The 23,583-nt window shown below is 38.3% G+C and overlaps 1 protein-coding gene across 8 annotated transcripts in view; it reads right to left on the minus strand.

Annotated features, from left to right (window-relative positions):
• brsk2a (BR serine/threonine kinase 2a) overlaps positions 1-23,583 on the minus strand; it is a 343,610-nt gene that overhangs the window by 89,539 nt on the left and 230,488 nt on the right. For all 8 annotated transcript variants that reach the window (XM_049474717.1, XM_049474716.1, XM_049474712.1 and 5 more), the window contains exons 3-4: positions 11,427-11,512; positions 4,785-4,925 (exon numbers count right to left, since the gene is read on the minus strand). In XM_049474717.1, the coding sequence (XP_049330674.1) occupies positions 4,785-4,925; positions 11,427-11,512 (227 nt within the window). The remainder of the gene's footprint in view (positions 1-4,784; positions 4,926-11,426; positions 11,513-23,583) is intronic.

The raw sequence follows: 23,583 nt of genomic DNA on the forward strand, positions 1-23,583 counted from the left end.
GAAACGCTGGATGGCTCTGAGGCCAAGCAACGGAGTGACGGATGAAGAAAAAAAAAAGTTGAACACAGTGAACGCATTCTGACTGATGAGGGAGAGAAGTAGCTCTTTCTCTTTTCTCTCTGGACGTGGCAGAAAATGTGAAAGAGAGAGAAAGAGAGATGAGAGAGATGGAGAGAAAGAGTGAGGCATAAAGGACTGTGGGAGAATACCTTCCCTTGGCTCACTCCATAAGGGAAAAAAACAAAAAAAAAGCTTTATCTAGATATCTTGATAGCATTGTAATTGAAAGCCCCTCGGGTATGAATGCATTTGCAAGGACAGCAGATGGGGAGCGTTCCCGCTAGCTTTCCATCAGCCTGTGTGCCTCTATCCGCAGAGACGAGGGAGACCCACACACTATTTCCTTCCTGGTGCGGCTGTTATTATTTAGGAATAAACTGCCTAGCTTAGCCCACACTCCCATTCCTTACTCCTATAACCATATACATAACTGAATAACTACACAATACAGCGGAAATCTATTAATAAGAATAGAAAGATTTAACAAAAAGAAAAAAAACAAATCCTGGGTGTTTGCTATGGTGTTGCCACATGGTTGATATACAGCTCTGAAAAAAATAATAAGAGACCACTTCAGTTTCTGAATCAGTTTCTCTGATTTTGCTATTTATAGGTATATGTTTGAGTAAAATTAACATTGTTCTTTTATTTTATAAACTACAGACAACATTTCTCCCAAATTCCAAATAATAAATATTGTTATTTAGAGCAGTTATTTGCAGAAAATGAGAAATGTCTGAAATAACAAAAAAGATGCAGAGCTTTCAGACCTCAAATAATGCAAAGAAAACAATCAGAAATCAATATTTGGTGGAATAACTCTGGTTTTTAATCAGAGTTTTCATACATCTTGGCATTTTCTCCTCCACCAGTCTTACACACTGCTTTTGGATAACTTTATGACACTCCTGGTGCAAAAATTCAAGCAGTTCAGCTTAGTTTGATGGCTTGTGATCATCCATCTTCCTCTTGAAGGAACAAATTTTTAAGTGGTCTCATTTTTTTCCAATACTAAAAACGTATTGCAAGGTGATTACAATGATACTTCAGATGATTATATATATATTTTTTTCATACTTTGGATGATTTTATTTTTTAAATTTATTTTCTTATTTCAGGTGGCTGCTAAAATGTTGCCACAATTATAGTTATAGTTGAAAATAGTTATGGGTAAACTATGTAGTTGATAGGCTGTTACTAGTAAATATATACGTCATTGTGACATCTGGAGATGTTGCTGTAAACATCCTTTAAGCTTCAGGTCCATGTTGGTGTAATTGCAGCACACAATTAATGCTATTTTTTAAAAGAAAACAGGCAAGGCATTTTGGGTCCATTGTTTGAGGCAGTACGTGCCAAATTTGGTCTTCTGATTTAACATGGTAGGTCTTCTGAGAGCTCTTTTGTGCGAGGCATGATGTACATCAAGCAATGCTTCTTAAGAAAAGCAAACTCAAAACTGGTGCGTTTTTTTTTAGGGCAGGGCAGCTTTAACTAACACATCCAATCTCATCACATCCTGCCTCCAATTAGCTCTTAAAAAAGTCAATAGCCTAGGGGTTCACATACTTTTCCCTCCCACACTGTGAATGTTAACATGTTGTGATCAATAAAACCATGCAAACATATCATTTTTTGTGTGTTATTAGTTAAAGCAGAATGTGTTATTCTATTGTTGTGACTTATATGAAGATCAGAACACATTTAATGACCAATTCATGCAGAAATCAAAGTAATCCCAAAGGGTTCACATACTTTTTCTTGCAACTGTAGGCCAAGGAGGTCATCGGACTACATGATCTACAAGTTTACCTAAGGTAGCCCAGTATGCTAATAGATTGTGCCAGAAGCCAATGGAAAAGAAGCTGGCGATGGCAAAAGGCTGAACTCAGTTAATGTAAGTTGATTTAACCACAAGATCTGGCCACAAATGTTCACTTAACTCAAAATAGTTGAGTAATGATTGGAAAAATGCTATTTCTATGTAAACCAGGCCTTATTTAGTATTTCTTCAGACAAATAGTGGGTTTACAGTGTATGGTAAATAAAATAAATAAAGCAATACCTAAAACTACTGTCTGATATTGCATGTACTGAAGCATCACACTGCAGACACACAAATTAAATAATGATCAGATAACTTAATGAACAAGGAAGCATACACGGCTTCGTGAGCAAATAAACAGCCTTAATAGACTCCAGGGGATAAAGAAATTATAAAAAAAAAAAAAAACAAGACAAGTGCACGGTATGAATTTCAAGCTGAAAAGAAAAGAAAAAAAAAACACATGCTAGCATTAACTGTTAATTCTCTACAGAGTTAAAAACTGCAGGACATCAAAACTGTTTTTCACCTGAGGCCAAGGTCAGGACAGTGACTCTTAATGAAGGCAGAGTCTCACACCAACACCAGCAGTGTCCTCGGGGACAGGACAGCAGGCAGGGGGAAATATTCCACTACTCACTCAGACTACAGATACAGGACTGCCCTCTGAAATCATTCCCACTGAGCAGAGCCAGAGCAGCTGTAATGAAGACTTGCAAAATGACCAGGCAATAAGAGGGAAATAGTGCTTCAATGGAGGTAAATTGACACATTTTTTCAAATTAAAGTTAATAATAGAATAATAGAATCCCATAAAAATGTACAGCTGTTAAATTTAATAAGATTGAAAGAAATGGTGTAGAGCAGTGTGGATTAAAAAACTGAATAAAAGACAAATTAGTTAAAAAATGTACTCGCAAGTTCAGATGACCGAAGTGTTATACAAATAAAACATAATCCAGATTAGATTAACCCTTATAAGCCTACGAACGGATTTTCCGTCCAAAATCACACCTTGTGTTTTCAGCTTAATTACTCAGAAATCCCTTCACACATCAACATAATCCATATATGGTTAGAAAGGGTAGAACCTACTCTTTCTAAAAATAGCAACAACATCCCAGTGCAGTAAAGCATCTACAAGAAACTCATTTAGACAAACACCTAAAAAAAGTGAGATCTCCTTCCCCAACCAATATTATTTACCTTTAGTGCTTCAAACATATTTATATGATGTTTCAAACCAAATAATATCAGTAAATAAAGACTCAAAAGTGTCCACAGAAAAAGTGTGAAACTACCTGCTTTACTCAAACTAAAGCTAGGTATGGTGTGCGCACTACTTTATATAGGTTTTATTTTACTTGCACATTTTTACTAAGTAGTTATTTAGAAGTTATTTATTTAGACTAAATAGTTTAAAGTTTTGTATAAAGTTTTCTTTGTGTGTCCTGATCAAAATACTGAAAGGCATAGGCTGCTCTGAGTGTCAGGTTTTTAGTATCTACATGTATCCTAGAGTTGTGATTATCAAGAAAAATTCTATACATTTAAAAATAAGTAAATAAAAAAAAAAAAACAGGGGCTTGGTAAGATTTTGAGCAAAACAAGCAACCGTATGGCTTCTGGAGTTAAAGAGCTTATACAATGTGGCTGTCTGATATAATTACTGGGTTGACCTGAAAGAGGAGCTGACAAAAAACTTTCAAGCTTTTCCAGCAGATTTATCTGTGGTAAATTATATTTATTTATACAACTGCATATAAACTCATAATAATTAATAATTTCTACACACCATTAGGCCCCTATATGCAATCTTATACAATCCTTAACCAGTTGCATATCCATATACACCCTTATATATAATCCTAAGCCATTAAGGCAGAAGTGGTAAAATGATTAGCTTTATGAGTGAGCTCCTCGTGGGGTGAGAGATCTTGGTTCACCAAAACATTTCCCCACATTATCATACATACAGGTGCAAGTGAGGTGGAGCAGTTTTCATTTTAGGCTACTGATTTTACTTCTCCATCTAATAAGCAGAGTATTTAGTCAAATAGCTTGTTTTCAAGCATTTCCAAGCACTTTATTCAAAATCCCAGCACTTTTTAGACCTGGAAAACACAACATTACAATTTAAGGATTTTTAAGGATTTCAAGCACCCATATGAACCCTGAAGTGAGTGTTGTATACTCTTCACCGCCCTCCCTAAATATGAAACTCACATGGGTTGCCAGGTTAAGAACACAGAACCTAGAGTTTTTTGAATATATTGTTATGCCTGAAAGGTGCTACACAATAAACTTGCCTTGCTTTACCCTACCTAACAGTACATGAACGAGCCCAAGACAAACTTGACAGACAAGCTTTTGCAATGGAAAGTGACTAGTAGAAATGCTCTATCTCTAGTGTGTTCCATGCCTGGCAACCTGGGGTGAGGAAATAGCACTAGGGCATGGGTACAGATACTGGCTAAAGCTCTGCTGTCAAAAATGCTGGTGTTGTTTTATCAACATATTATTATATACATCCTGATTACCAAATGATATCATCAAACGTTAGTAAAAATGCCAGAAGCAAGAATTACATCTGATATGCTTTCATTCAGCTATACAAACTATATTCTCCAAAATCACTGAGTTAGGTAGGTATTTTTAAAGCTTTATAACTGGTTTCACATGATTCACCATCAGTTTCACCAGTATAACTGTAACAGAAGCTCTGTTTCTTTATAAAAATGCCCCAAGAAACCCCACATAAAAGTATCAATACGATAACCAAAGAGGTTTAAAGAGGTAGAAAGAAAACCAATGAAACCAATTCACTGCTGGCCCATTTATTCCAACCAGATTCTCCAAATGCTCAATGTGCATCGTGCTCCAAAATGTTTGAACTCACCATATGGAGTGACTGTGGCAGAAATCCAGAGCTGACATGATCTGTCTGAAGAACTTGCGCGCCTCTTTGGGTGTTAACCTTCCTTTTTTCACCAAATAGTCAAACAATTCTCCCCCGGACACGTGCTCTAAAACCAGATACCTGAGAGAGAGAGAGAGAGAGAGAGAGAGAGAGAGAAAGATGTAGAAGAGAAGCAGTAAAAGATTAAAGCATTTGAAAGTTAGACAGAAGGACAGACAGACAGATGGATAAAGAGACAGACAGAGAGAGGGGAAAACAGGGACAGACCGAGATCATTTACAGAATGAAAAAAAAAAGAAGCGTTAAAAGAAGTCTCCGTCAAACAGTTCATCTTTTTCCTAGAGGATTTTTTTTTCAAAGAATCCTGATGAGGACTCAAAGAGAATAGACAATTCCAGCCCGGAACATGGAAGATATTGACTTAAGCAAGCAACCAGGGAGCAGAGAGCCTCCCTGTAGTCTGCAGCACTAGTGCTGCCGTGCCCTTGGATGAACTGGAGAAACAAACTGACGGAGAGATGTTTGCTCACTCGTTTCTGTTGGGACGCGAGAGTTTCGTGTCTTTCATAAGATACTGTGTGATCAGTCAGTGACCTCCCTGCGAGACTCATGACTACAAGATAAATGGAAGAAATAAAAGTCTGCAGTGAAGTAACTGGGATTAAAGATGAAATGGATTTCGGTGCTGCTTGTGGTTTAGTTTTTAGTTTAGATGATGTGAAGTTTCTCAGGTTTGACCGTTTGTCATTGAAAGTTCTGCAAGTGGGAAAAGTCAAGACGGAGGTTTTTTGTCATGTAGATCTGTGTAGATGTGTCCTCAGGGAAAGATAACACAAAGAGAGTGGTGGGAGTATACAATACTGTGCAAAAGTTTAGGCAACGTTTTCCAACTTCATTTACTCTGGGTCTTACATGGGTGGAACGTATGCTTGATGGGTGCCATGTGGGCCTGGCTTTAAATGGAATTATAATGGTATTGTTTTGTCAATGGGACCCAGTTGGGCTGCCCATAAAAACCCAACATGGGTGTGTTATGTGTTTTTTTTTTTTGTTTACTTATAGCCTCTTTAACTAATCAAAGACACACAAAACATTATTATGCGATGTTATGTTGTAACGGGGCTCGAGCACTTTTATTTAATGCTTGAAACCAGTGTTCTCTTCTACTGTCATCATGAGAGGCTCCATCTTTTTCTATTTGAAACAAACAACCAATGAGCATGATTTTGGTGCTTTATTAAGAACAAAATCAACGTCAGTACTTTAACTGCTTAAACTATAAATATTTTCCTAAGAAATGCATTACTAGATGCATGAGTGTTCAGTGAGTTCTTTTTAAGAAATATCAGCCTTAGATTGTTAATTAAGAGGTAGAGAGAGCAAGAGAGAGACAGACAGACGGCGCAAGCAAAAGAGAGAGAGTGAGAGAGAGACAGATAGAGGGTGCGAGAGAGAGAAAGAGAGACAGACAGACAGATAGAGGGTGCGAGAGAGAGAGAGAGAGAGAGAGAGAGAGACAGACAGATAGAGGGTGCGAGAGAGAGAGAGAGATAGGGGGTGCAAGAGAGAGAGAGAGAGAGAGAGAGAGAGACAGATAGGGGGTGCGAGAGAGAGAGAGAGAGACAGACAGATAGAGGGTGCGAGAGAGAGAGAGAGAGAGAGAGATAGGAGGTGCGAGAGAGAGAGAGAGAGAGAGAGAGAGAGACAAATAGGGGGTGTGAGAGAGAGAGAGAGAGAGAGAGAGAGAGACAGTAAGAGCGCCTAACCCTGTGTTCACACTGAAAAGTGGCAGGCGACCATTCATTTCCTATGGAAGCAGCAATGATGTGGACAGTTTGAATTATCTGTGTTTCTGTGCAGGCTAAGTCAGTAGCAAGTTGCTAATAGAAACAGTGCTACAGCTACACTGCAGCTATAGGGACCCCTGTACCATGATGGTTCGTAAGAAAAAATACACGTACCGGATTTAGTAAAAACATTGCATCTGATTGGCTATAGAGGTGTTATTCGGAAAGAGTGGCCAAACTTTTGCAATAGTACAGACTGCATCTCTGGTTGAGGGTGGCCCTTTCCTGCAGGCTGTAAGTTAGTGTGTGTGTGTGGTCAGATCAGTGGGCACTCTGCCAGCTCCAGTCATTTCTCCAGCTCTTCTCCTCTCCATCTCGACTGGCAAATTGAATCAGAGGCAGTTAAAGTCGCTCTCTGATCTCATCACTGTCCTCTGGCCTTTTGTCTCTCTATCCAATACCCGGTCTTCACCCACAAATTCCACCTGGCCCTGGGTAACGGTGTGCCGTGTAACTCGTATAGCAGCTATAAAAGTGCTAAGCGGGGCAGGAGTTTTATATGCGCTGCCAGTGGGCCGCTAGCCTGTGGGCCGCTAGCCTGTGACTCTAATACAATATGGTCCCAATTGGTCTTCTTCTGCAGATTTAATGACTCCTCCAAACCATTAGAGGTTAACAGGAGCGCTGCACTCTGACTCCTTTCGTCTGGCTCCTGCGGGGGTGGGAGTTTCTCGCCAGCGAGAGAGACACGGTACACATGAAATCAAGAGCTTCAAATGATGCTTAATCAAACAGAGCAGATTCACAGGAGAGGCCTCCTGCCTTTAATACTTTGTATTGTTTGAACAGTGAAGGATATGGCCCTTTTTGACTTCTCAGCCGAAGCCTTATACTGTATGTCTCCTTCCACTAAAATCCACTTTTTCTTGTTTTTTTTCTGAAATACAATTGGTCTCTCTGAGTTGTATGTGCATGCTGCATATGAATGGTAATCCGTACGGCCGCGGGGAGGGAACTTTCTTGGCTGTGGGGTTAAGTTTAAGGGTTAAGCAAAGTTTAAGGGTTAACTTTATCTAGCACTCAGTGCTTTATCTTTATAACTACGGCTGTATCTCTAAAAACTTTTTTTTCTTTGAGTTAAAGCAGTAAAAAAAATTTTAGCCAATCAGAGGCAATATGTTTGCATGTATGAATATACAGGGGTTGGACAATGGGAGGTTTCTTGGCTAAATTGTACCAGCCTGGTGGCCAATCTTTATTAATTGCACATTATTGTACCAGTAAGAGCAGGGTGTAAAGGTTCAATTAGCAGGGTAAAAGCACAAATTGTTGGTGCCACCAAAGAGGACGAATCACATCCAACAGGATTAACTGTGGACGCTGTAAGAGGAAGCTGTCTGAAAGGGATGTTCGGGTGCTAACCCGGATTGTATCCAAAAAAAACATATAACCACGGCTGCCCAAATCACGGCAGAATTCAATGTGCACCTCAACTCTCCTGTTTCCACCAGAACTGTCCGTCAGGAAAATAAATTATTATGGTCTAAAACCAGGTGTTTCAGTTTTATTGTCCAACCCCTGTATTTATGAAAAAGAGCCGAAATCCTGTCTTTCTACAGAGACCATTAATTCAGTGATCTAAAGCAGGGCATTTTTTTTCCACACAAAAAAATGGCTCACATGGCATTTATTCATACTAGAGACCACAATTAGACATGTTAAAATAAATGAAAAAAATGATTGAATGAGACCTTTAAGGGTTATATAGAGACAGACAGGGACACATGTATTTGTGTGTGTGTGTGTCTATATCTGAAGGGTTGGGCTGTAATGTTAATTTCAGGGAGCATTATCTGTCATAACATTAAGTTATCTGATTGTTCCAACTCATTTAAAGTGGGATTTGTTTGTGCAATTATCTGTCATTTCTCTACAAACTCTTGAAAAGTGAAACACGATTTGAGTGAATCTCTTTTTTCCCCCAAGAAAAAGTTGTTTCAGAATTCCTGACACGATCTGCCAAGGCAAATACAAACCCTACAATATGTGTTGATCTTTTTTTTCCCTTTTTTTTCAGGACAGGCTGAATAATCACAGATTAAACACGTACTGTGTGCTCAGCTGCCTTGTGCATTTCAATTACGTCCGCAATGTCAGCTTTAAGACATTGTGCTAGTTAAAGAGGCTCACTTAGAATATTAAAGCTCAAATGAAAACAAACCGACAATCAACCAAAATGACACAATCCAAAAAAAAAAAAAAAAAGTGGTCAAACATGGCTCTGATTTTTGTGACCACCTTTGACTGCTGACAAATATTTGGTTACAAAACATATTTGGATGTACACCCCCAGTCAAAAGATTGGACGCACGTTCTCATTAAGAGTTATTCTTTATGTGTATTTTTTACTACATTGTAGATTAATATTAAAGACTTGACAACTGAAATATTAAAAACCCAACCAGGTGGTTTGGGATAAGTTGGAGCAGAGATTGAAGGAAAAGCATTTAACAAGAGCTCAGTTCTTCTAGAACCATTTCAGGTTCTACCTCATGAAGTCGACTGTGAGAATGAACACCAAGAGTGGGCAAATTTGGCATTAAAGAAAAAGATACTACTGTAGAAGCAGAATCTAATGTATAAAACATACTGTATTTTGGCTTGTTTAACACTTGTTTTATATTTTTGTATTTGCATTTGCATTATTTCATAGTTTAGTTTTATATCTTTAGTATTAATCTACAAAGTAGAAATTAATAAAACCTAAGAAAAACAAACGTTTGACTGGTACTGTATGTAGATTTTGTTATTTACATAACAATAACATTAAACACTGACATACACATACACATGTCTCGTGAGGGGAACTAATATCGAATACCTTTGGTCATGATCATTGCCATCCACTGTGCTGTCCACTCTGGGTGATAAATCTTGACATCTATGACATCTATGCATGGCCTTTTTTACTGTGAGGAATAAAATGTCCCATCTTTCCCGTGACTTCGGGCATGTCCGTGAATAAAAATATGTCATTATTATCGTTATTAATTTTGTTACGACCATTAAAGCAATGTAGTTTATTAGCAGACCCAAGACCCAAGGTATGTGACAGACTGGATTGAAGTACTTTAATCATTAATGCCAGCACCTCACTACCACCATATCTGTGAGCCTGTTCTTATCAATACAAAAAAAAGTTTATTAAAATAAATAGATAATAAGATAAGATAAAATTAACATTGTCTTTCCAAAACTGTTAGTATAAGATATTAATAAATAAACATAAACATATGGTGGAGCAGAGCTGAAAGCCTGGGGAATGATGTGTGATTTAGTGTGATGTTGGTCAGCACGGGCGTCTGTTAGCTGATGTATTAGAGCCTGGTCGCAGTGCTTTCCTTCAAGCATACTCGTGATCCATCAGGCTGCATCAGCTGCAGTTTAAAAACAAGGGCTGACTTCACATGTATCTGAAGAAACATGTGATCATCTTCAACAAAGGGACAAGTCATTTGGGGGCCTCAAGAAACCTTTGTCGAAACCAAGTGTTAAGAATGTTAAGGTTATTCCAACATTGACATTAAATTTTATAAACAGTCTTTATAAAGAGTCTGAATGAGGTTTTCATTTTCCTTTAAATATAACAAATCACATAGAGTGTAGACATATTAACAGCCCATTTTAAAAATGTTGCACTAACTGTTCTAACTTGCTTCTAGCATTGACTGCCAGGTAGGAAGCTAACATGAACATTAGCCATTTAATTTATTGCTAGCCTATTAGCCTGTTGCTAAATTACACCTTTTGTACACATATGCCTAATTTATCCAATGTAAATTCTCACTTAATGCGGTCTTGTTTTATTTTTTTTCTTCCTCTTCCTCTTTCTCTCCTTTCTTTTCTGACTTCATATTTGATTAAGTTTCATATTTTGCCGACTGCATGGAATCACGAACCCGGTTGGTTGGCTGGCTCCTGTCAGTAACTGGTGGGAGGTGGCTCCCTGTGAGGAGGATTATGATAACAGTGTTGCACTTTCCTGCATTAATCGCCACAGAATTAAAAAGAAGTCTCACACAGTTTGTCGTTGTACTCAATTCATAACCTAGGCAATTGATTGATGTACAGTACAGGCCAAAAGTTTGGACACACCTTCTCATTCAACTATTTACATTGTAGATTTTCACTGAAGGCATCAAAACTATGAATGAACACATGTGGAGTTAGGCACTTAACAATAAAAAATTACCTGGTCTCAACAGTCATCGAACCTGAACCCCATCCAGATGGTTTGGGGTGAGCTGGAGCACAGAGAGAAGGCAAAGGGGCAACAAGTGCTAAACACCTCTGGGAACTCCTTCCTTCAAAACTGTTGGAAAACTGTTCATTACAGGTGACCACTTCTTGAAGCTCATTGAGAGAATGATGCCAAGAGTGTGCAAAGCAGTAATCAGAGCAAAGGGTGGCTATTTTGAAGAAACTAGAATATATATAAGTACATAAAACTCCACATGTGTTCATTCATAGTTTTGATGCCTTCAGTGAGAATCTAAAATGTAAATAGGTATGAAAATAAAGAAAACGCATTGAAAAAGAGAAGGTGTGTCCTATCTTTTTGCCTGCACTGTAGTTAAATGGGCGTAATACGACTGTTTGTGTCTATAAAGAACTGTGAACTACAGCTTCCTTTCCTTTTCATTGAAAATAATCTTTTTTTACTTCATGTAAAAAGGCCTTGACTTTGACTTGATCATCCTTTAATAGCAATAACTGTTGTAGCAATACATCATTTACAAAAAAGTAGAACATGAAAGAAAAGGTTAATACTTACAAATATTTCTTATTTTCGTAGACATCGTGCAACTTTAAAACGTGTGGGTGTTCTATTAGCTTGAGAATAGCGATTTCTCGCTCCACCTGTGGAAGAGAAGAGAAAAAAGACACTCAGATCTGCTGCAGAACCAATGAACTTCACAAAGACAGCAACGTAAATCAGTCTTTTAAGAAAGGTGAATAAAGGTGAACGCAAAGTGACTTTCAGCGTACGACTGACTGGTGATACGCTCGCTTTGAAATCAACAGCACTGCAAACTCAAGAGCTTCACCTCTGCATGAACCAGGAGTTACATCATCGCCGACATCACTAAAAGTTGTAGAGAGTTCTCTGAGAGTTCCTGTTGAGCACGTTAAAAAAACACAAACTTTTAAGAAAGAGCAACTCTTCTTGAGACTGAGCTGCTTAGCGAGTGCTGTTCTGAAGACTGCCACATCAGATTGAGATGCGCTGGTTTCATCCAGGAGCAGTCAGAAGCAGTACACTGACTCTTTCTACAAGAAAGAATTTCTGATACTGAGGAATGAGAGAGGCCATAATGGCTTCTGAGTTGTGTGCTGATAGGAATACTGAAGAGAGGAAGGAACCCTGTGGTTCTTATTCGAGCCCAACGGTCTCAGTGGTGACGTATGCAGGTAATGAATGGGAGGCCATGGGGACTGCACGTTTGTATTTGTGTTTTCTGACTGAACGTGTTGAGTGGTAGAGAAACAGACCTGCTGCTGCTGGAACAGTACCAGTCCATATTGGTCATTTTGGTTTTAAGACATTCCGCAGAACAATATGTGGTTCTAGAGATGTGTCCCTAGAGATCTACCCTATTGAAGGTTTCTTAATAGACCTTAATAAATCACACGTGATTTAAAAAAAAAACATTGCCTACAGAAGTGCTTGATTAGGTGAATGATTTTTGTTAAAGTGGCAGTCCATATTATTTTGTTTCTAACCTAAAACCAGGTTGACTGCTGTGGTGTTCCTACATAGTTTATATGGTGTTGCTAAGTGGTTGCTAGGTTGTTTCTATGCAGATTTGCTGTTGTGGTGATTTTAAGTGGCTGCTAACTTGTGGCTGTGGTATCCAAGGCGATTGCTTTAGTATTTTAGGCAGTTGCCATAATGTTGTTTAGTCATTGTTAAAGTGTTGCAAGGCAGTTGATATAGAATCCCAGGTAGGCGTTATGGTATCTCAGGTGGTTTCTTATGCCTGGCTCACACTACAGCGTTTTGGGCCATATATATACATACATAAAAACTAAGGCCAGTTAAGCTAACTGACTGTCACAGGCTGTTTTTATTAAGCACACAGTGGGTTTCATCTGTGTGTTTTGATTCAGAGATGAGTCTTTTTAACCAGCTATCAGAAACAACTTTATCACAGTTTACATGGTTAGCTCTGCCACCTTTCTTTTAGAAAAATCGGCGTAGATCCATATATGTTTTAACATCAGCACTGAAACCTGCTGCAAGAACTCAAAACCCCTAAAAAATACTCCCCAGCAAGCTAATTGGCTGTTTCTCCTGAAAGGCGGAACTTTATCCTTGAACTGACTCCGTGATTAGCGTTAAGAGATTTTCCATTCACAGCGGACAGCAGCCTTTCTTCTCATTAATAATACAGCTGAGCTGAGCGAAACAATTCGGGGCTACTGGAATTTTATTTGGGGCTAAAACCTCAGAAGCCCAGGCCCCTGTCTATTAATAGGGTGAATGAAGCTAAAAGCTAAAAACTTAAAATTTAAAATAATAACAAATTATTGTTCTATTATTGTAGTATTTTATTAATTTTAGAAAGTAGAATAACGTATTTTACTAAAAGCTAAGAAAATTTTCCTGTATAATTTAACGTCTGACGACTCAAACAGTTGTGTAGTGTGAACCTGGCATTAGGTGTTGACCAGTGGTTGCTATGGTCCCTAATGTTGATGCATTAAAAAGATGCCAAAACCCATTAATTTTTAGGGAATTTCTAGAAATAGCAAAACCCCATTGCTTTGTGGGAAACATGCAACCAAACAAAAAGCTGTACACAAGCCCACATCACAAATTAAACAGAACATTCTGGAACAGTGATGGTATCTTGAAAATGGAGGAACGAGCTACAGAGCAAAAATATTTTAGAAGAAGGCAGAATAATAAAAAAAACTATATTAATATAAGTAAGAAAATAATAGAGTTGCACTTTGCTTTATATATGCAAGACCATAACATATATATATACTGTTTGCAGTAGGACATATTCAGTATTGCCCTCTATTGGGATCAGCCCAAAGGTAAAACTCACAGCATGCAAAGTCCTGCATTGCCTTCACAGACTGCAAAACCTTCTGTGCCACATTGATTTGACTGCTACCTGCACAAAGGTGCACGTGTAAACATGGTTCCCAAGTATGGCCAAGGCCAAAGAGTACTCAGTCCGACTGCATTCGGCTCATCCTTAAATATCATGGCAAGCATGCTTGACATCTCCAGCTGAGCCAGCAGAGAATCCGGAGAATTCTTCTAAGCTCAAGCACTGGGAGAGAGTTTAAAAGCCATACCCTGAACCAGAGATCGTGCCTATTGTATATGTGACCATCAACTTTCATTCACATCAACGTCTTATGAATATTTCCAGCATGCACACCTGTCACATGTGATCAGAGGAGTACATGGCGGGAGAGAGAAAGGTTTCCTCTACTCCTTTGACCCTGCCTCGCCTCATCACACCCAAAGTCCTTTTAAACACAAACACACAAAAAAACACACACATGGCCTGCAGACCTCTGTGATATTCCCACCTTGTCTTGCTTTATCTGCACTTATTGTCAAAGAAATATGGCATCCAGAAGGAATCGACCGGCAGGAATGAATTTTGCTGGGCAGTCATGCCAGAATATCATAGCAGATCATCTTCAGTGACAAGTTAGACTTTTGCCTTTGTCTTTGTTTGGACTGAGGTGCTAAGTGCTAAGATCAATGGTTTGTTGTCACATATCTCATACCCAGAAAACCTGCTGTCATCATGTGTGGGTGTGCGTGGGATTTCATACGATGCCAGATCACCTTTTGACAGGTATCTTCATTACAGTTACTCTGACAACCCAATATTATGTTAACAGGGTCCTCATACAGTGAACCTGGATGCACTTTGGTGCATTATTCCAACAGGACAATGCATGTCCACATACTGCTGAAGTCAAAAGAACGTCCCTTGAAGACACAAATACTATGCCATGGCCAGCCTCATCACCAGACACATGCACGACTGAAAATGTGTGGGATGCTATTGGAAAAGCTATGCAGGACACTATTAAGAGCTTCTACAAATCAATGCTGAGATGTCTGTGTAACTCAATATATATTCAACTCTGGGTTTCTGAATCAGTTTCTCTGATTTTGCTATTTATAGATACGTGTTTGAGAAAAATGAACATTGTTGTTTTATTCTATAAACTACGGACAACACTGCTCCCAAATTCCAAATACAAATATTGTCATTTAGAGCATTTATTTGCAGAAAATGAGAAATAGTTGAAATAACAAAAAGATGCAGAGCTTTCAGACCTCAAATAATGCAAAGAAAGCAACTTCATATTCATATTCAATCAAGTTTTTAGATTTTAGAAATCAATATTTGGTGGAATAACCCTGGTTTTCAATCACACTTTTCATGCATCTTGGCATATTCTCCTCCACCAGTCTTGCACGCTGCTGTGTACATTTGTAATAATTTATTGTTCCTGGTAACCTTTACAGTATATTCCATGCCCCTTCAGTTTGGGTACAACCATTTTTGCATCCATTTCTCTGACGATATGTGTACTTCATACAAGTTATTTCATACAAGAGTGTCCAGCTGTTAAACACATCACAGAACAATGGAAAGGGTTCACATACTCTCAGAAGAAGAACTACGGGTCAAAGCCAACATCACCAAACGTCAACGAAATTGGAATGACGGGTTCTAAAGCAGCTCCATCCCAGTGCTGCCTCACAATCATTGTTTCACCCTGGAGATTGGCCCTGGCTGTAATTAGAGTTTATTTGACCTTTCCAATCCATCATCATGACAAAACACTAAGCAACAGCTCAAGCCTCTTGAAGCCAAGTCCTTCACATGGCGTCTTCATTGGTCTGCCAGATGAGAAGGCTGTTGTGGATCACTGACCTATAGTGGCACTGCAGCAGCCAGCGCCATCTTGACAGAAATTCAGTGAAATGAGACAACCCCAATGCTTCCTTTAGCCCTGTGCCAGGACTAGCCAAACAAATAAATGCCCAGTGAGAAAATACAGGGAAGAAAAAGGCCATTGATTCAATGTGGCTCTATACAGAGAGCTCAGAGATGGCCTCAGACCATGTTTACACCTGGCTTTAGTGTTCCACTGGACTTTATACATCTCTAAACCATTAGAAATGGTACCAACAGGTTCATGTTGCTACAGAGAGTTCTATACTACTGGTGATCCTTTTCTACAGGGACAAGACAAGCCTACACCCAAAATAAGAAGAGATTGTACAGAGATTGAACAATGAAACTGAAACACCTGGTTTTAGACCACAATAATTTATTGTCCCGACGGACAGTTCTGGTGGAACAGGAAAGTTGAGGTGCACATTAAATTCTGTCGTGATTTGATCAGCCGCTGTTTTATGTTTTTGGACACAATCCGGATTAGCTCCCGAATATCCCTTTCAGACAGCTTCCTCTTACAGCGTCCACAGTTAATCCTGTTGGATGTGGTTGGTCCTTCTTGGTGGTACCCTGGATACCGTGGCTCTTGATTCATCACAAAGATTTGCTGTCTTGGTCACAGATGCGCCAGCAAGACATGCACCAACAATTTTTTCTGTTTTGAACTCTGGTATGTCACCCATTATGTTGTGTGCATTGCAGTATTTTGAGCAAAACTGTGCTCATACCCTGCTAATTGAATCTTCACACTTTGCTCTTACTGGTAAAATGTGCAATTAATGAAGATTGGCCACCAGACTGCTCCAATTTAGCCATGAAACCTCCCACACGAAAATAACAGGTGTTTCAGTTTCATTGTCCAAACCCTGTATGACTGCAGTACTGAAATTCTAGTTTCGGAGTTCTAGATGGCTTCAACTTTGAGCTCTCTGAGCTGGAAAGTTCAACCTTCTCCTTGATGAACAGAGATAGGGCTTAAAAGAAGACTGAAGAATGGGAAAGATGCAATGGAGGCAGAGTGTGAAAACTTCTTTACCTAAAAGGACATCACACTTTAAGAAGGAAGAGTCACTTCACGCACTGTGATACATTCATCTATTTTCCTAAATCTACTTTAAAAAGGCCTAATCAAATATCAGACAGTTCCAAGTTAACAAAGGTCAATTGAAGCCCCGTAACTTGGAGCTCCCTCAGTATTGACTGAGTTTCTCAACGTCTCAATTTTTCCATTGAGAAGAAAAATATGGTAACGCTTTCTTTTACAGTACCCTAAGTTCTAGGTATTAACCAGGTAATAGTGAGGTACAAACTCTGAAGTACTAAGTAATTATTTTTGGTAACGAGATGGTAAGTACCAGGAAAGTCTTGCCTAATTACACTGAAATATCTAGGTATTAACCACGTAATAGTGAGGTACAAACTCGGAAGTACTAAGTCATTATTTTTGGTAACAAGATGGTAAGTACCAGGAAAGTCTTGCCTAATTACACTGAAATGTCTAGGTATTAACCAGGTAATAGTGAGGTACAAACTCGGAAGTACTAAGTAATTATTTTGGGTAACAAGATGGTAAGCACCAGGACAGTCTTGCCTAATTACACTGAAATGGAACTATGTAATAAACAGGTACATGGGTGGTACAAACTCTAAAGTACTAGGTAATTATGTTGGTTAACAAGATGGTAAGAACAAGGACAGTTCAATTTAATTACACTGAAATGTCTCACAGGTTCTAGGTAATAACCAGGTAAGTGTGAGGTACTAACCCCAGTAACATGATGATAAGTACCAATACAGTCTCCTTACCCTGAAATATCTCGCAGGTTCTAGGTAATAACCAGGTAAGTGTGAGGTACTAACCCCAGTAACATGATGATAAGTACCAATACTGTTCATTTTAATCAGTCTCTATTTATTTGATTTAAAAATAAAAGGTCAATACCTGATAACAGAGAAGAAATAGCTTATTTCTCTTTACTGAGTTCTTACCATTTAGTTCAACAAATAACCCTCTGTAGAACATCCTTCTGTAAGTACCATATAAAACACTATGTAACTAACAGAACTTTCTGCTTAATAAAGGAGTAAAAGGACTGTAAAAGAAAGCAGAGCTTATTTCTCTGGTTTTACTCAGTTCTTACCGTGTAGTTCAACAAATAACCCTCTGTAGAACATCCTACTGTAAGTACCATGTAAAACACTGTGTAACTAACAGAACTTTTTGCTTAATAAAGGAGTAAAAGGACTGTAAAAGAAAGCAGAGCTTATTTCTCTGGTTTTACTCAGTTCTTACCGTGTAGTTCAACAAATTACCCTCTGTAGAACATCCTACTGTAAGTACCATGTAAAACACTGTGTAACTAACAGAACTTTCTGCTTAATAAAGGAGTAAAAGGACTGTAAAAGAAAGCAGAGCTTATTTTTCTGGTTTTACTCAGTTCTTACCATGTAGTTCAACAAATAACCCTCTGTAGAACATCCTACTGTAAGTACCATATAAAACACTGTGTAACTAACAGAACTTTCTGCTTAATAAAGGAGTAAAAGGACTGTAAAAGAAAGCAGAGCTTATTTCTCTGGTTTTACTCAGTTCTTACCATGTAGTTCAACAAATAACCCTCTGTAGAACATCCTACTGTAAGTACCATGTAAAAACACTAACTGTTACACTCCCCAGGCGTGGGTTAGGCTATAACAGTTTGCGACCCCGGGTGAGCAGGGCCTAGATCAGCTGAATACAGGATACAGAGAAGACACAGTGAGACGGTGTTTCCAGTGAGTTCTCAGCTTAATCTCTTTATTTAACAACATACACAAACTAAACCACTTTTACTTTGGTCTCTTTTCTCTTTCTTTTGCAGTTTCACATACACATTGCATCTCATCTGCATTTTACATACATTCACAGAGAATCCTTTTTTTTTTTTTACTTTTTTTCAGTTAACAAAACTCTGTATATCACAGTACATATTACCTTTACTTTTTAATCAGCAAACCCTCTTAATACTGTTTCTACACAAAAAAAAAAAAAATATATATATATATATATATATATATATATATATATATATATATATATATGAATATAAAAATACTACTCTATATTAATACATTTACATATGCATACATATACCAATACTCAAACTTCTTTCATATTAACACACTACATTACCAAAAACCCCTTTAACTTTTACTGAGCACACTAACTACATCTTAGTGCTTTTAAATCTCATTTTAAGCAGAGTTTCTAATATTTGTATCTGCATAGAGTGTATAGAATTGACCAAAGTATAAAACTTGAACAAAGTGTATAAAAACATGATTACTTAGAGAAACCTTAAACTGTAGCTTATCTAGCTGTAATAACTCATTATTGTGGTTGGCAGAGGCTCTATATTTACTTTAACAAGGCCAAACTGGCTCTTAAAAAGAGAATAAAATTGACTTGACTTTTAATAAACATGTATTTAACTAACAGCGACTGCTAATGCTAGCGTAAATGTATAGAGAAACAATAGGAATGACGGCGCGAAATTAGCCCGAGCTACTTTGAGAAACAGCGACACACGGGCACAATTACCGAGCGAAAATAGCTAAAACTAGAGCGCGAACACACGAGAGATAATTACAGGCTTAAACACGGTTATAGAGCGAAGTTAGCGACCGAAAGAGCGAGAGGAATAACAGCGGGGAGCCGGTAAGGAGCGCGGTTAGCGGGGGCAGTGGCTAATGCTAGTGGCAGAGGCAAGAGCGCCGGCCAGGCGCGCGGCTCGCGGGCCGCGGGAGTGACTGCTCCCCGATGCTGAGCGTCCACCAACACACAAGACCATAGCGGCTCATATTACACAGCAAAACCTTTTAACGAACATATACACTCAAATATCCCTCTTATAGTGCTTTGGAAACATTTATACTTGCACAGTTCCACATATTTCCCCACCTGGATACAGAGAAGACACGGTGTTCCCAGTTCTCAGCTGAATCTGAGACCCATCTCCTGTTGCTCACCTAAGCCACAGCCTAGCGCCCGCCCCCTGGCACTGCTCCCCCTACAGGACTGGATGTTTCACGTTTCACATACAAAAACCCATTCAGAAACCCAAAAGAATATATATTACATGGTACTTACAGAAAGTTGTGTCACATTTAAGTAGTTATTATTTTATATATATATATATATATATATATATATATATATATATATATATATATATATATATATATATTAAAATATATATAATAACTACTTAAATGTGACACAACTTTCTGTAAGTACCATATAAAACACTGTGTAACTAACAGAACTTTATGCTTAATAAAGGAGTAAAAGGACTGTAAAAGAGAGCAGAGCTTATTTCTCTGGTTTTACTCAGTTCTTACCATGTAGTTCAACAAATAAGCACTTCAAAAAGAACAACATACAACTTCAAAACAAAACAGAACTGTTTACTGTTTATTATTTATCTCTTTTTTGACACAACCAAGCATGCATTACTGAACTTATATATATACAATGAAAGCTGAGGACAGCTTTTATTGGGGTAAGCAGCTTGCGGGCAGGAGCTTGCCTTCGCCCCCTTGACCCTTCCAAGCCACTTCAAATTTTCTATTTCTCTGATCTTACTATGTATAGGTACATGTTTGAGTAAAATGAACACTGTTATTTTATTCTATAAACTACTGACAACATTTCTCCCAAATACTAAATAAAAATATTGTAATTTAGAGCAGAAAATGAGAAATGGTCAAAATAATGAAAAAGATGCTTTAGTGCTTTCAGATCTCAAATAATGCAAACAAAAGCAGTTAATATTAATTTAGAAACAACTATAATAATGTTTTAAGATTTCAGAAATCAATATTTGGTAGTTTTAATAACCCTGATTTTTAAGCAGTTTTAATTTATATATATAAGTTAAATATATATATATATATATATATATATATATATATATATATATATATATATATATATATATATATATATATTTTTTTTTTTTTTAACATGTAAGACCTTATTCTACAAATTATGTTTAAAAAGGGGGTAAATACACATATTCAACACTTTATTCTTATGGTATACTTTTTCACCCTTAAACCTTGTAACATGCTCTAATGTCTTTAAACATATGGCCAAGTATTCCATTCCTGTGCTGTCTTCCTAGTGAAGAATTCCACTCTATAAACCTTAAATTCATTTTTAGGGATTTCTCAGTCAAATAAATAGAGACTGATTAAAATGAACAGTATTGGTACTTATCATCATGTTACTGGGGTTAGTACCTCACACTTACCTGGTTATTACCTAGAACCTGCGAGATATTTCAGGGTAAGGAGACTGTATTGGTACTTATCATCATGTTACTGGGGTTAGTACCTCACACTTACCTGGTTATTACCTAGAACCTGCGAGATATTTCAGTGTAATTAAATTGAACTGTCTGGTTCTTACCATCTTGTTAACCAACATAATTACCTAGTACTTTAGAGTTTGTACCACCCATGTCCCTGTTTATTACCTAGTTCCATTTCAGTGTAATTAGGCAAGACTTTTCTGGTACTTACCATCTTGTTACCCAAAATAATTACTTAGTACTTCCGAGTTTGTACCTCACTATTACCTGGTTAATACCTAGACATTTCAGTGTAATTAGGCAAGACTTTCCTGGTACTTACCATCTCGTTACCCAAAATAATTACTTAGTACTTCCGAGTTTGTACCTCACTATTACCTGGTTAATACCTAGAACTTAGGGTACTGTAAAAGAAAGCGTTACCAAAAATATTACGTCTGATATTCCTTCAGCTACTTTAAATTATACTCATTGTTGGCATACAGTAGATGTTCAAGTGAACACAGACAGCTTGTCTAGATCCTATAGAAAAGTTTTGCAAGTAGAATAGGACTCCTCCTTAAAGCAAATAAACATAAACCTATTAGCACTAGATTGGTATAAAAGCCCCAGCATTGAGCTGTGAAGTAGTGGAACTGTGTTATTTGAACTGATGTATCCAGTACCTTTGGGATGAGTCAGGGATGAGGTGAGGTAGTGACCAACTTATCACTAATGCTTGAAGAAGGAAGAGTCACGCACGTCATATATTCATCCATTTTCCTAAATTCACTTTAAAAAGGCCTAATCAAACTTCCTGTGGTAATGTCAGACAGTTCCAAGTTAACAAAGGTCAATTGAAGCCCCGTAACTTGGAGCTCCCTGCTCCATCTTCCCTAGTATTGACTGAGTTTCTCAAGATGTCAGCAAGTCGCCCCCCTGTGCTCTTTTTCTTCTATGAATAGCCAAACGTTAATTACTTCCTCAGCTCTCTGTGTGTGTATGCGCCCATCCAATTTACAGGCAGCTTCATTAGCACATTATTCCAGCAGGTCTGGTCAGGCCTCAGCCCGAGCTGCAGCAGTGCGGGCCTGGGTTTGATCCAGGTTCAGCTTTCCGTGGCGCTCTGCTCGGTGGAGGAGTGAACAGTGAGGTAGCTAATCAAGCGTGACAATCGTTAAAATGCGGGAAGGTTAGCTGCGTGCCCTCGTTGTGTCTCTGGATCCGTCTCTCAGAGGTCACAGAGTTTGGGTGTCTGATAATTACCTGTAATGTAACAAAGTGGCGCGTGCTAATGGAGAAGAATTCGTAGGCCAGCTCGTCCGTGAGGGAGAAGTGAACCCGAGGAGATCCTACCGCTCAGCTCCACGTCAAGGTCGAGCAAGTGCGCGAGACTGACACTAATCCAAATTGGTTATTTGACAGGGAGAACGGGAGGATAATTTGCCATCTACAATCACCTCAGTTATCATCGCCCAGTCGTGATCATTACCTCGAAAAAGGTCAGTTCGGGAGACGTTGGGTGTAAAATCACTGATTGGTATTGGTCTGAGGTGGGCTTGTTCCGCAGCCATCTCGGGAGCTGTTACACAAGCTAATGACAGCTAGCGGCCCCTTTCCTCCTCCTAATAACAGAACATTTCGGAGGCTGCAAGTTGGAGAAAGAGTGGAACTGTTAAAACCTAGCAACACTTTCCCCTCTCCTCCAGCACTCAGCATGATGCCAGCCAGCACAATGCAGTTAGCATTCTCCTCCCAGCCCAGCAAACTGCCCAATAACACTGCATTAGCAGCAGTCGGGAAAGATGCATCGACGTATCAAGCGTCTCAGAGGAAGCTAAGCACCATCACCCAAGCCCTTTAGTATTGTCCAATAGAGGAGACTTAAAAAGAGCTGAGAAACTGGCCATGACCAAATTGGAGGAAAATGAAGAACGAGTAAAAAATAAACCAAGGCCAAAAATGTGTTTTTAAGAACCTTTTTCAGTCTTGTTAACAACCTCTTGGCCTTGATTTGGCCTTGGTTTTTGTCGCGACTGCATATGTGCTAAATACAAATAAATATTAACAGACATCAAATAAACACCAAACCCATTTCAACCAAAAAGAAATTAACTAAATTTGAAACAAACAGGGACATAGAAAAAACTGTGATTAACATTATATGCGAAGGTTTAAAGATGCTTTAAATTTAAATATGCATAAGTAGCTTTGTGAGACATGAAAGGGTAATGAAACTTTTACAAGGGTAAAGAACCTTCACTTGATTTAAAGCTTAGTATACAATTTAAAGGTTCTTCAACTTCACACAACTCCATGACAAACATGGTTTTAATGGATGCAACAGAGGTTCTTCTATAGCACTTCTGGAAGAAGCTTTATGTGTAAAGAGTGTACATCATGCAGTATGGACACCCAAGTTTGGGGATTTTTTTTTTTTGGATTTGGTATAATCCATGATAACTATTATAGTGTAATTGCAATGTACATTTGATATTTTATATATCTTTAATGTATTTTGCACCTGCTGCTTGAAATTCACTGTAGAGCACTCAGAAACTTGGGACATTTAGAAACCTAGTAAGAAATCTGGAATTAGCCTCTTATCATTCCTGCTCTTGTATGAAAGTCTGGCTATTCAACCCTA

Source organism: Astyanax mexicanus, chromosome 2 (genome assembly GCF_023375975.1).
Source record: "Astyanax mexicanus isolate ESR-SI-001 chromosome 2, AstMex3_surface, whole genome shotgun sequence".
NCBI classification, from domain to species: Eukaryota; Metazoa; Chordata; class Actinopteri; order Characiformes; family Acestrorhamphidae; genus Astyanax; species Astyanax mexicanus.